This window comes from Bos indicus x Bos taurus, chromosome 13 (assembly GCF_003369695.1).
Source record: "Bos indicus x Bos taurus breed Angus x Brahman F1 hybrid chromosome 13, Bos_hybrid_MaternalHap_v2.0, whole genome shotgun sequence".
Lineage (NCBI taxonomy): Eukaryota > Metazoa > Chordata > Mammalia > Artiodactyla > Bovidae > Bos > Bos indicus x Bos taurus.
In genome coordinates, this window is record NC_040088.1 from 8,910,527 (window position 1) to 8,924,290 (window position 13,764).

The 13,764-nt window shown below is 50.3% G+C and overlaps 1 protein-coding gene across 2 annotated transcripts; it reads left to right on the plus strand.

The window, feature by feature from the left end:
- On the plus strand, window positions 1–13,482 carry WFDC3 (WAP four-disulfide core domain 3). 2 transcript variants are annotated; one of them, XM_027558419.1, is made up of 6 exons: window positions 1–141; window positions 499–581; window positions 2,023–2,257; window positions 11,268–11,399; window positions 12,174–12,360; window positions 13,258–13,482. In XM_027558419.1, exons 2-5 carry the CDS (start codon window positions 525–527, stop codon window positions 12,341–12,343), a joined length of 594 nt encoding a protein of 197 aa, XP_027414220.1. In that variant the 5' UTR covers window positions 1–141; window positions 499–524; the 3' UTR covers window positions 12,344–12,360; window positions 13,258–13,482. The 2 variants fall into 2 exon arrangements, with proteins under 2 accessions (XP_027414220.1, XP_027414221.1); XM_027558420.1 differs by lacking the exon at window positions 12,174–12,360 and having other exon boundaries at window positions 35–141; window positions 13,258–13,481.
- Window positions 13,483–13,764: the final 282 nt, after the last annotated feature.

Below are 13,764 nucleotides of genomic sequence, written 5' to 3' on the forward strand. Positions count from 1 at the left end.
CTCAGGCTCCGGAAGCGCGACGCGGCGAGCGGCGGGGTTGCCAGGGAAACCGAACCGCTGGTTCCCGTCCGGTTGCGGCTGCTTAGAGGCGTTGCGCGTCGGGTGGCCTGTCTCCTTCTCGGGGGCGGCCTCGCTTCGGGTGTGACTGGGGGTGTTCAATCAAGGGTCGTTCTCTGGCCGGGCCAAGGCCCGTGGAGAAGTGCAGGGCGGGAGGAAGGGAGCAGGTTTCCACGGGCTGGAGCTGGGGAGAGGTGGGGAGCGTTTGGTGCAGGGGCGTCTGCGGTTGTCTTTGGAAAACTAGATTTTAATATGCCCGGCACTCAGCTCCCAGAATTGGATGGGCCTCATGCGAGGACCCCAAAACCCAACAAGAGGGGGAGGGGGTCTGGCCCATGGCATCCTAAACACTCACTCAGCGGTCCCTCCAGGCCTTTATCCCAGGGGTTGCCTCTTGGCTTCGGAAGGCATCTAATGAAGATCCTGGGCTTCTCTCCCCAGATGGTTGATTCTGGGATAGGTTGAGGATGCAGGGGTTTCACAGCTGTGGAGTTCCCCAGACCCCCTTTTGCTCTGCATTAGAGGTAAGACATCCCTGAATAGAATTGGATCTTCTTTTACCAGGTCATAATACGGGGTAGTAGAAAGTGCATGAGTTTTGCAGTTAGAATGATCTGAGTTCAAATTCATTATGATATGATGATAAAGAACACTGACTATGGAATTGGACTGCTTACCTTTGTTCTGGGCTTCCCAAGTGGCTCAGTGGTTAAAGAATCCTCCTGCAACACAGGAGATGCAGGAGACTTCCGTTCGATCCCTGGGTCAGAAGATTCCCTGGAGAAGGGAATGGCAACCCACTCCTGGTATTCTTGCCTGGGGAATCCCATGGACAGAGGAGCCTGGTGGGCTACAGTCCATAGAGTTAAAAGACTCAGACATTGCAAAAAGTCAGACACGATTGAAGCAACTGAGCATGCACACACACACACCTTTATTCTACTACTTATTAGCTGTGACCTACATTTCTTTCTTTGATTCAGTTTCCCCGTCTGTAGAATGGGGATAATAGTACTTAACTCGTAGGGTTGCAGTGAAATTAAGTGAGTTAACTTATGTAAAGTACTTAGACCCTTGGCAGTAATAAACCTTCAAACAATGCTATCTGTCATTACTGTTATTAAATTCCAGCAGCCACCACTTACTAGCTTAATGACCTTGGGCAGTTCTTTCTCTAAAAAAAGAATCAGTTTTCTTACTTTTGCAAGTTAATTGTGAGAAATAAAATATGTAAAGCACATGTTAGATCAACAAATGTTCATTTATCAGCCTTAAAATAATAAGGTGACTTTCTGGCAACAAACTCCTAGGCCCTATTGAGGTTTTTAACCTTGTGCCTTGAATGTCCCCTGCCCTTTAGCCTTGTTAGACTAAGCAATGCCAGTGGACACAGGTATCATGGTTGATCAAAGGGGACAGATAAAGAAAAATAAAAAGAAATATAGGAAGAAGAGATAAAGAAAAGGAGTCTGTATGGCCTAGGTTATTACTTGAGTCAGCAACTGTTCTTTGGGGTTTTGTCAACTGGCCTTCATATAGGCCACAAATGTCCTATATGGGCCAGAGGGACCAAGATGTAGGTTTTTGGTGCATTTATGTTAGTTGAAGAAATTCAAGCACTACTTTTCTATAGTTTTTGACTAGTTTGTGTGCAGTTGGTTCTAGTCTCTGCTTTCTAGGTTGCAATGATGGACAGGAGCCACAGTGCATTTTATTAGCGTTGGTTCTTTCCTTCCGTGGTGTCGTTAGTCCTTTCCTCTCTCATTTCAGCTGTAGCCATGTCCCTGAAAAACCCTCTGGGGCTCTCTTTGATCCAGTGTCTATCCCTCTGTTTCCCCAGCTCCCCCTAGATTCCTCATCATTGTCCCTTGTACAGAGTTTGATCATTCTGATCACATGTGTCTTTTGGTAGCACCAGGAATGTTCCACACACCAGCAACCAATCACTTTTCTTCTTCTTGTCAGGAGAAGACATCCTTGGGAATTATTGCGAAAGGGAAGGATCTGGGGCTGGGCTTAGGCCAGTCCCCTTGCCTTGCCCTTCCCTCGGTTGATCTTCTGGGCAAGATGTACATGTCTGGCCGGGTTGGAGTTTTCATCTCAGCTCTCAGCATCCTCGTCATGTTGAGCTGCCTCTTCCTCCTGAAGACAGTAGTGGCTCTTGGGTCTGTGGCATCCAGGCTGACTGTAGGAGAGCGTGGTGAGTTACCCTTTGGGACCCCTGACTAAGAGTAACTGAAAATAACTAGAGAAGAAATCACCCCTTGCCTCCCCCCAGAGTGAGGGTCCTCATTTGGGGAGATGATGGTCTCCTCTGTAGGACAGACCTGGATGGATCAATTCTGGGAGCAGCCAGGATAGGTCTTCCTGGCTTTCTCTGTCCTCTCTGGACAAGGAGATAACATTTCCAGTCTGGCTTACTAGAGGTTCTGGCTTTGCCCAACCTTTCTCTCTTTCTGCAGAATGGCTGGTCCTTCAGTGGTGCTGGGTGTGTGTTGGTGGATGGTGGGGGTGTGGGAGGAGGGGAAAGTGATTGCAGAAATATTTCAGATAAGAATTTGGGAGAGGCTGCTACTGCTGCTAAACCGCTTCAGTCATGTCCGACTCTGTGCGACCCCATAGACGGCAGCCCACCAGGCTCCCCTGTCCCTGGGATTCTCCAGGCAAGAACACTGGAGTGGGTTGCCATTTCTTTCTCCAATGCGTGAAAGTGAAAAGTGAAAGTGAAGTCACTCTGTCGTGTCCGACTCTTAGTGCCCCATGGACTGCAGCCTACCAGGCTCCTCCGTCCATGGGATCTTCCAGGCAAGAGTACTGGAGTGGAGTGCCAGAGAGGCTAAAGGTCCCCAAAGTGCATTTGACTTCCATTCCCCATTTCTTGAGGCCTTATCAGTTACCCCCAATCTCAGGTGATCTCTTTTGCAGTGAAAGAAGAAAAATACTCACCTGATAAGAACCTGTGCCAAGAGCCATACCAGGGGGATGAATCCTGTCTGGCTAGGCAGATGCGCTGCAGTGCATGCTGTAGTTGGCTCTGCTGAGGAGGCATCCCTAAGGATGTCTCGAGAGGCGAAATCCATGTCTCCTTTCCGATCTTGCCTCTGGGCTACGTAGACCCAGCCAGCTTCTTGTCTTCAAGGTTGGCTCTTGGAATCTAGCTCACCTAGAGCACCTCTTCCCCACCCCCACCCCCCCTTTTTTTTTGGTGGGGGAGCTGTCTCTTCTTTAATCACTAGAGTCCCCACTTCTTTGCTTTCTGTCAGGAAAGAACAGACCATTGATTATCTGTGATTCTTTTACTTGGAACTCAGGGTTCTTGTGAAGGCTGACCTGCCAGCCAAATCTCCCCATGTAGCAGGTCCCTTCCCTCTACCCAGTAGGATTGTCTGCACCTCAGTTTGGCAGCTCCCTTGGGCAGCGTGCCCATAAAAGAGAATAGAGGGTTGTACTCGTTGCCAGGACTCTTGAGGCCCTGTCTGGAACCAGGGCTGGGCATCTGTCTCCCACGGGTCACTCCCTGGCAGCTTGTTGGGCCTGGTACAGTCTTCCCCATGTTTGAAGGTGATGACTGAATTATAGGGGCTGAGGGTGAGGCTGGCAGCCCAGCCGGGCACCTCAGTGAGCTGCTCTGGGCCCTGGCCAGCCCAGTTGGGGCTGCTTCTTTCCTGGGAGCTCAGCAGGCTAGAACAGTGATTTCTCTGCAGATCTCCCGGAGCCCACTGGCTGCGTGGGGTTCCTCGTCTGGTGGGAAGTGATATTGGCCACGGAGTTATTAGTTAAGTGCTTTTCTACAGTTCCAGTCCTAGAGCAGGGCTGGCCCACTCACCCAATGGGACTTGTTGCTACACCCGATGACCGGCACTGGGAGCTCTTCTTTCTGGGCTGTGAACAACTTCCGCTTTCATTAAGCCCTGATTCGCCAGAGGCTTCCTGTGCTGTCTGTTTGGTAAGGTAGAGGCACATCAGAGTTCCTGAGGGCCCAGGCTGGACCCTGGACCTGCTCTCCTGAGGCAGTTAGGGTTTGAACATGGGTAAGAAGCCTGGCTCCTCTGTGGCCTCTTTTTATCATCCTTAAAATGGAGGTAAGCATATTTATCTCTTATCAGGGCTTCCCTGATGGCTCAGCAGGTAAGAATCTGCCTGCGGTGCAGGAGACACAGGAGATCCCTGGGTCAGGAAGATCCTGTGGAGGAGGAAATGGCAACTTGCTGCAGTATTCTTGCCTAGAGAATCCCGTGGACAGAGGAGCTTGGTGGACTCCAAAGAGTTGCAAAGACTCTGAAACGACCGATGGACTAAACACGTGCATGCAAGGACATTTATCGCATAGGGCGATAAGGTAGTGTCCATTCCCACTGCTGTAACAGAATAGCACAGACTGGGTGGCTTACAAACGACAGACATTTATTTCTCACAATTCTGGAAACGGGGACATCCGAGATCAGGGTGCCAGATTAAGTGTCTGGTGAGGGCCTGCTTCCTGGTTTGTAGACTGCTCTCTTTTTGCTGTGACCTCATCTGACAGAAGGCCAATAAGGGCCACTAGCCCTTATAAGGGCTCCAGTCTCTTGACCTGATCACTTCCCAAAGACCCCACTTCCAAATACCCTCACTTTGGGTATTTAGTTTCAACATAAGAATTTTCGGAGAGTACAAGTATTCAGTCTATCCCATGTAGTTGATGCTGATGCTAAGTCGCTTCAGTTTTGTCCAACTCTGTGCGACCCCATAGACGGCAGCCCACCAGGCTCCCCCATCCCTGGGATTTTCCAGGCAAGAACACTGAAGTGGGTTGCCATTTCCTTCTCTAGTCACGAAAGTGAAAAGTGAAAGTGAAGTCGCTCAGTGGTGTCCGATTCTTTGCAACCCCATGGACTGCAGCCTACCAGGCTCCTCTGTCCATGGGATTTTCCAGGCAAAAGTACTGGAGTGGGTTGCCATTGCCTTCTCCAATCATGTAGTTGAGAAGAAATGTATATAAGAAGCTTGTACAAAACCTGCCAAATAATGCCCAAGAGCTTATAGAGTTATGCCCAGCACCTTGCTGATCAGATTTCCTCCCACCTTTCTGACGTCCGGCCTGTGTATTTCACTTGCTTGCTTATAAATGGATTCAGTACACACTGAGTCGGTCTGTACTATCTGGCATTTGGGCATCCAGGGGTGAACAGAGCAGTCACGGTCCTTGGTCTCGTGGAGCTCAGCCCCTGATGTGAGACATAGGAAATAATCATAAGCGGACAATAATAAGTACCAGTCATGCTGGTGCTATGAAAGGAAAGAAAAGCGAGGGAAAGAGGAGGTATCATTTTATGTTGGAGAATGAGAAGAAGCATCTGGCTGTTGGGTGCAATGCTAGGAATAGGGAACTGCCGGGGCAAAGCCTGTGGGGTGGGGCCAGGCTTGCTCTTTTCAGGAGGTGAAAGGTCATGGTTTCCACTGTTTCCCCATCTGTTTCCCATGAAGTGATGGCACCAGATGCCATGATCTTCGTTTTCTGAATGTTGACCTTTAAGCCAACCTTTTCAGTCTTCTCTTTCACTTTCATCAAGAGGCTTTTGAGTTCCTCTTCACTTTCTGCCATAAGGGTGGTGTCATTTGCATATCTGAGGTTATTGATATTTCTCCTGGCAATCTTGATTCCAGCTTGTGCTTCTTCCAGCCCAGCGTTTCTCATGATGTACTCTGCATATAGGTTAAATAAGCAGGGTGACAGTACACAGCCTTGACATACTCCTCTTCTTATTTGGAACCAGTCTGTTGTTCCATGTCCAGTTCTAACTGTTGCTTCCTGACCTGCATATAGGTTTCTCAAGAGGCAGGTCAGGCGGTCTGGTATTCCCATCTCTTTCAGAATTTTCCACAGTTTATTGTGATTCACACAGTCAAAGGCTTTGGCATAGTCAATAAAGCAGAAATAGATGTTTTTCTGGAACTCTCTGGCTTTTTCAATGATCCAGCGGATGTTGGCAATTTTATCTCTGGTTCCTCTGCTTTTTCTAAAACCAGGGGAAACAATGGAAACAGAGTCAGACTTTATTTTTTGGGCTCCAGAATCACTGCAGATGGTGACTGCAGCCATGAAATTAAAAGACGCTTACTCCTTGGAAGGAAAGTTATGACCAACCTAGATACAGAGACATTACTTTGCCAACAAAGGTCCATCTAGTCAACGCTATGGTTTTTCCAGTGGTCATGTATGGATGTGAGAGTTGGACTGTGAAGAAGGCTGAGTGCTGAAGAATTGATGCTTTTGAACTGTGGTGTTGGAGAAGACTCTTGAGAGTCCCTTGGATTGCAAGGAGATCCAAGCCAGTCCATTCTAAAGGAGATCAGCCCTGGGTGTTCTTTGGAAGGAATGACGCTAAAGCTGAAACTCCAGTACTTTGGCCACCTCATGCAAAGATTTGACTCATTGGAAAAGACTCTGATGCTGGGAGGGATTGGGGGCAGGAGGAGAAGGGGACGACAGAGGATGAGATGGCTGGATGGCATCACCGACTAGATGGACGTGAGTCTGAGTGAACTCCGGGAGTTGGTGATGGACAGGGAGGCCTGGTGTGCTGCAGTTCATGGGGTCGAAAAGAGTCGGACACGACTGAGCGACTGAACTGAACTGAAGGTCAGTGTGGTTGGAGACGAGAGACGGGGAAGGAGGGTGTTTCCGGTTCAGGTCTAGGCTTTCGGGGAACCTCCAGGGCCTCTGTCTAAGGCTTTATTGTAAGTGCAATGGGAGGCCTTTAAAGCAGGAGAGACCTGGTTGGGTTTTCATTTTAAAAAGACCTCTCTGCTGGTGTGTGAAGCATGGATGAGGAAAATGTAGAAGGTGGTAGGCCAGGTGAGAGGCCACTGTGGCAGGCTGGGCAAGGGGGTGCCATGGCTCAGACCAGGGTGGTGACAGTACAGACCTGGGAAAGTGGCAGACTCAAAGTACTTTTTTTGGGGAAAAAAAAAGTTTATTTACTGTTTTTGGCCGTGCTGGGTCTTTGTTGCTGCGTGTGGGCTTTCTCTAGTTGTGGCAAGGGGGAGCCACTCTCTAGTTGCGGCACTCGGGCTTCTCTTGTTGCGGGGCACCGGCTCATGGCAAGCAGGCTTCAGCAGTTGCAGCAGAGGGGCTCAGCAGTTGCGGTTCACTGGCTTAGTTGCCCCAGGGCATGTGAGATCTTCCCGGACCAGGGATTGAACCCGTGTCCACTGTATTGGCGGGCAGGTTCTTAACCAGTGGACCACCAGGGAAGTCCCTGAAATACTTCTGAAGTTGGAGCTGACAGGCCTGGTTAGCAGATGTGGGTGATGAGGAAGAGGAGGTGTCAAGAAGAATGCTGAGTGGCTGGCTGGAGCCTTTGGGTGATGGTCGTACTCTTTGCTGAGAAGGGGATAACTTTGAGAGGAGAAGGTTTTGGAGCGAAGATTCAGATAATGGCCTTAATGTTGTCCCCTTTGGCTCCCTTAATGTTGTCCCAGAGGCTTCCCTGGTAGCTCAGACGGTAAAGAATCTACCTGCAATGTGGAAGACCCAGGTTCAATGCCTGGGTTGGGAAGATCCCCTGGAAAAAAGGATGGCAACTCATTCCAGTATTCTTGCCTGGAGACTTCCATGGACAGAGGAGCCTGGTGCGCTGCAGTATGTGGGGTCGCCAAGAGTTGGACACGACTGTCTATCTTGGGTCCCTTATGGCCCCCTCCCACTGCGTGAAGGCTGGCCCCTCCTGAGCCCCTGTGAGCCTCCGTTTTCTTATTAGGACATACGCATTATGTCCTTTTGTATGGATCGAGGGTGTGGGCTCCATGTGTGTTTGGGCCCCCCTTTCCTGAAACCTCCACGCTGTTTGTACAGCTGAGAGAGTTAACACAGCGGGTCCAACGTTAACATTCCCAGAAAGGCCTGCTCACAAGATTGGCCTTGGCTGGCTTCTGAGACTTTGGATTTTTGAGAGAGTTCCTGCCACCCTAACTATTAAGAGTGGTATGGGCTAGGCAGAGAGTGCCGTGTGACCAGCCCCCAGGAAAAATCTTGAGTCTCCAGTGGGTTTCCTGGTAGAATACCACTTCATACATGTTGTCACAGTTTCATGCCAGAAGAATAAAGACCATCCTGTGCGACTTTCCTGGAGAGGGCTCCTGGAAGCTTGCGCCTGGTTTCCTCTGGACTTCGCGTCACGCGCCTCTTCCCGTTGATGGGTTTTGCTTTGCATTTTTGTGCTGTGTGAATCATGGCCGTATGTACACCTGTATGCTGAGTCCCGGTGAATCACCGAAACTAGGAGTGGTTGCGGGGGCTCCAGACACACACTAGTTTATTTGTAAGTTTTCCTAACCTCTAAAGCTGTCTACTAGTTTTGGCAGAACTGAGCTGAGTCTTAGTGCTTGTTGATTTGTTTTTAGGTGATCCTTGCAGAGTGTAGGGGATTGTAATCATGTGGGTTAAAGGGCACTGGACCTAGTGCCAAAGCTGCGGGTTTGGGGCCCAGTTCTGGGACCACTGACTTCAGCCAGTTTCTCCCCCTTCTGGATGTCTATCTGTCTATATACATGAGAAGAAAGGAGTAGGTTTGAAGACTCAGGGCCCTTCTTGGCTTAAGAAGTTTTGACATGTCACTTTCCGCCAGCAGCTGGCGTCTTTCCCTAGTGGAGGGTTGGAGCTGAGGCAGCAGTGGAGACTCAGTGAGTGAGTGTGTCTGGGCTTCAGCTTTGTATCCTGCCTTTCTGCTGATAGCTTGGGATCTTGGGATTGGGCATATCCGGAGGCTAGATTGACCACCCCTATTCTGGCTGTCATTCATATTTCTCACCTTGATTCCTGCTGAGATAACTGAGGTGACTAGAAACCATGTGATAGGAGGAACTGAGCTCCCTAGCCTGGCAAAGCTGAGACAGAGAAAGGCAGAGGATGTCTGCAAAGGTGACGCAAGCTGTGATCTTACCGGGTGTCTGGGGGCAGGTAAAGGACCGATGGGGAAACAGATTTCAGTTGAGTGTAAAGAAGACTTTCTTCTCCTTAAGGCTGTCTAGCTTAAATATAAGGATGGCTGGCTGTAGTCGGGCTTGGAGTTAGTAAGGCTTCCTTAATTCCAGCTCTCCAAGCTGAGGATGGGGGATCATTTGGCAGGGATTCAGGCATCAGATAGGGTGTTGGACTGGGTGGCCCTGCTGGGCACTGGTCCGAAGGGATATATTCTGAGCCTCAAGGCTTCAGCCTATCCTCCAAGGGTCCCTTTGTTGCTTCTGATAGTTGATAAATCCCCAGGGAACTCAAGGAAGTCTGGCCTGGGAGACAATAGGGCTTTGGTGTCTGTTCCTGGTCCTGGGGATGAAAGCAGGGGAAGCCGGGTGCTCCTGGCATTGGTTACTTCAGAGTCGTGAGTGTGCGCTCAGTCGCTAAGTCGTGTCCGACTCTTTGCGACCCCATGGACTGTAGCCTCCCAGGTTCCTCTGTCTGTGGGATTCTCCAGGCAAGAATACTGGAGTGTGTTGCCATTTCCTCCTCCAGGGATCTTCCCGGCCCAGGAATTGAACCCGCATCTCCTCTGTCTCCTGCATTGGCAGGTGGGTTCTTTACCGCTGAGCCACCTGGGAAGCTACTTCAGAGTCAGGCCCAGCATAATGGTTTAATCTGGGAAGTTTGAGATTCTAGACCTCCACTCTCTATGGTACAAGGTATAATTTGGTGAGATGTTTATGTTGCTGGGTTTTTTCTTTATTGGGGAGATTATTTTATGCTGTCTTCTCAGCCTTGGGGATAAAAGGGTTTGTTCCTTGTTAGAGGGATTTTAGTGTTTGTCAAACAAGTGGGAGGTGTGGGGAGAGACATGTGGTGATGAACAATGATCTTATTTTCTGAATAAAAAAATCAAGACACATAGTTGTAATATGGAATGACATGAAATAGGGGCTATTTAGAAAATCTAAGGATGCTAGGTTATCATACCTTGGATTGTCCAGCTGTATGAGGTTTCCCAGGTGGCTCAGTGGCAAAGAATCTGCCTGCCAATGCAGGAGATGCAGGAGACTGGAGTTTGATCTCTGGGTGGGGAAGATCCCCTGGAGGAGGAAAGGGCAACCTGCTCCAGTATTCTTGCCTGGAGAATATCACAGACAGAGAAGCCTGGAGGACTGCAGTCCATAGGGTCGCAAAGAGTCAGACACAGCGGAGCGGCCGAGCACATGTTCAGCTGCACGAATTCTCTTGGAGTCTAGCACGTGCTTTTTCCATCATGTCAGACTTCCCGGAACCAGCTGTGTCCAATCGTATGTATATGTTCTTTCTCGGAGGCACTGGGCCAGTCCTGTCTTGGTTTTCTACAAAGCCTTGAATGGCCTGTATTTTCCCTCCATTTAAAAAACTGGAACACCGAGAGGAGTGAGTCACGGTGAGTGGGTATGGTTTGGATGTGACTTCTTGGGTGTGCCTGCCCTGTGGAGCTGGCCCGTTGCCCACCTGTCTTAGGGATGGTGTAGTAGAAAGAGTGCTTCACTACAGACCAAGAGGCTGGGTTTCGTCCTGCTTTGGCGCTGACTCACTCTGCGGTTCGGGGCCAACAGCTTCTCTTCTCTGAGTTTCATTGTCTGTCTAGAGGCCGTGAACGTGTCCCCTGGAGAAGGGCATGGCGACCCCTCCAGTATTCTTGCCTAGAGAATCCCATAGACAGAGAGCCTGGTGGGCTACAGTCCATAAGGTCGCAAAGAGTCAGACATGACTGAAGCCACTGAGCACACACGCATGCACACACGCTGCTTCCATCATACTTGCTGGGGTCTTGTCGGTCAAAGCAAGTCACCCAGTCCAGCCCAGAGATGGTAGGAAGGGGGCTCCCCGTGGGCATGAGTTCAGCAGCCAGCAGTGCTGATGTCAACCACAGGAAGCAAGGAGGGAGGACGAGTATGGGGCGGCAACTAGTGAGTTTGTCACAACTTGTTAGACCTCAACCGCGCTTTTCAAGCTGAATCTGGATATCAACTTTGTATTTTGTGGCCAGCATTAAAAAAGAGAAGAAATAGAATAAGAAGTATCAGCATTGAATATTCATGAATGCACATAATATACACACTTTAAGCATAAATATTTATGAAATACAAACAGGAAACAATGGAAAATGTATCGTTTTCCATTACATCTTTTTTTGTACATTTTGTACTGGAGTCCCGATAAAAATAACTGGCAACACTGGGCTGGGGTGTCTCTGAGCCCCAGTGTTCTGATTCTGTGGCAGAGTTTGGCGGTGAATGTCCGGCCGACCCCCTTCCGTGTGAAGAGCTGTGTGACGGGGACACGTCCTGTCCCCAGGGACATAAGTGCTGCAGCACCGGCTGTGGCCATGCCTGCTTCGGAGACATTAAGGGAGGTATGTCAGCTCTTTGGGGAAGAAATCCTTGGGTGCTCCTGGGCTCCCAGAGCTGGTTAGGGAGGGAGCCATCTGTGATCGTCTTCTCTTTCTGTTTGTGGGAGGAAGTCAAAATCCTTATCCTTCCAGTCCTCATACCCTGCCCCCCTTCAAGCCAAAGCAATCCTCCTCCTGGATCAAGGGGCCCATGTATGGCAGGGGGTGGGAAGTAGGAAGCCCAAACACCAGGGTTGAGGGTGGTGGCTCGGGACCTTGCTTCTGCACCCCACCCAGGCCCACCCCAAACCTACAGTGATATCAGGTCCTGAAGTGGAAAAAGAAAAAAGTGAGTGTTTGTTGCTCAGTCATATTTGACTCTGCGACCCCATGGACTGTAGCCTGCCAGGCTCCTCCATCCATGAAATTCTCCAGGCAAGAGTACTGGAGTGGGTAACCTGTCCCTTCTCCAGGGGAGCTTTCCCAACCCAGGGTTCAAACCCAGGTCTCCCGCGTTGCAGGCAGATTCTTTACCATCTGAGCCACCAGCAAGGTACCTCTAGGGAACTCCTTGTGAGATACCATTTGGAAATCATTAATCCAGGTGCTCTCTTGGGGCCCTTCGGGGGCTCAGATCCTCTAGCTTCAAGGTGTCCCAGCCAGATGTTTGATTAAGATCTAGTCAGAATCAGGGGTGGAGTCATCTGAGCCTCTGTGTCTAAGTCCCAGGTGGGATCCCACCTGGAGTCACTGGAACCAACCGTCCCGTCTCTATACCTTTGCCTGCTTATCCGCCAGGGTGGGACGGTGACTGTCCAAAAGCCTTAGTGGGGCTGTGCATTGTCAACTGCATGGTCGATGAGAACTGCCAGGCTGGGGAGAAGTGCTGCAAGTCAGGCTGTGGCCGCTTCTGTGTCCCACCCAGTCCCATCACCCCAGCCGGCCCCGAACCCCACCTGGACCACTAGGTCTGACTCTGAATTAGGTGAGTACAGTCCCTCGTTATCAGTAACAGTGGTCTTCACTGCTATGTACAAAACACCAACTTAGATGCTGAGTGGGAACTCCAGAAGGGCAAGGCAGTATTTGCCCTGGAGAGTCTAGTTAGATTCTGTTTCACAGGTCAGGACTCTTGTATAGGCCGTATGGGCATACAAGTGATCAGAGTAAGTGTGGTTCCTTGGGAAGGTCCTTCTCCTAGAAGTAGGATTTGATCTGGGCCCTGAAGGCTAGGCTAGATGTGACCCAGCAAGGAGAACACAGAGAACAAGCTGGACACCAGGGTGGCCTGGTGACCAAAGACACAGAGGGTGGATTGTGTGTGACACATTTGGGAAACAGATGGGAGTGATATGAGAGAGTGGGTAAGGGACCAGGCAGGCTGTGTTTACAACAGGAAATATAAGGTTGATCACTGCATGATATATAGTCTTCAATGCCAGTTTAGCCTGGATTGTCTGGAAAGCTGCTGCTGTTGCTGCTAAGTCGCTTCAGTCGTGTCCGACTCTGTGCGACCCCATAGACGGCAGCCCACTAGGCTCCTCTGTCCCTGGGATTCTCCAGGCAAGAACACTGGAGTGAGTTGCCATTTCCTTCTCCAATGCATGAAAGTGAAAAGTGAAAGTGAAGTCGCTCAGTCGTGTCTGACTCTTAGCAACCCCATGGACTGCAGCCCACCAAGCTCCTCTGTCCATGGGATTTTCCAGGCAAGAGTACTGGAGTGGAGTGCCATTGCCTTCTCCAGTCTGGAAAGCAGGTAGCCATTTAAGGTCCGTGAGAGCAATCTTTGCTTAACTTCTCCAGTGTAGAAGGGGAGATGAACATGCTGGGGAGCTGGAGCCAGGAGGGCACAGTTATGACCTGATGTTTCTTCTTCTTGCAGAGGCCCCGGTGCTCTCGTCAATCTGGTGTGTCCTGAGCGTCGAGGGGGCTTGTCCTGGCAGCCGGGAGAGGCTGTTGTCCTGGGACTTGTGGCACCCCCGGGCACTGTCACTGCCCTCGTCGCTGTTTCTGTTCCTACTGCTGCCTTGACTGTGGGAAGCCTGGCCCTGGGTCTGGGCAGTGGGTGTGTGGTGTGTCTTTTCCCCAATAAAGGCTGGTGCTGACCCTCTTGTCTGTGCTGTTTGAGGGCTAAGATGAGGAAAGAGCAAAAGGGTCTGAGTGTGCCTGTGGGATTCTGGGATTGACTTCTTTAGGAGGGATAAGCGATTTATTCTGAGAACACCAACAAATGGATATTGGTTAGGTGTGGCCAAGGGGGAGATGGGTGGATGCCAAACCCAGGGTGACTTGCCATAGACATGTATCTCAGCTCCAGGAAGGGGAGAGTCAGGCCTCTTTTTGGACTTGCTGACTTTTCTTTGGTTGGAGAATGAGGGTTGGGGTGGAG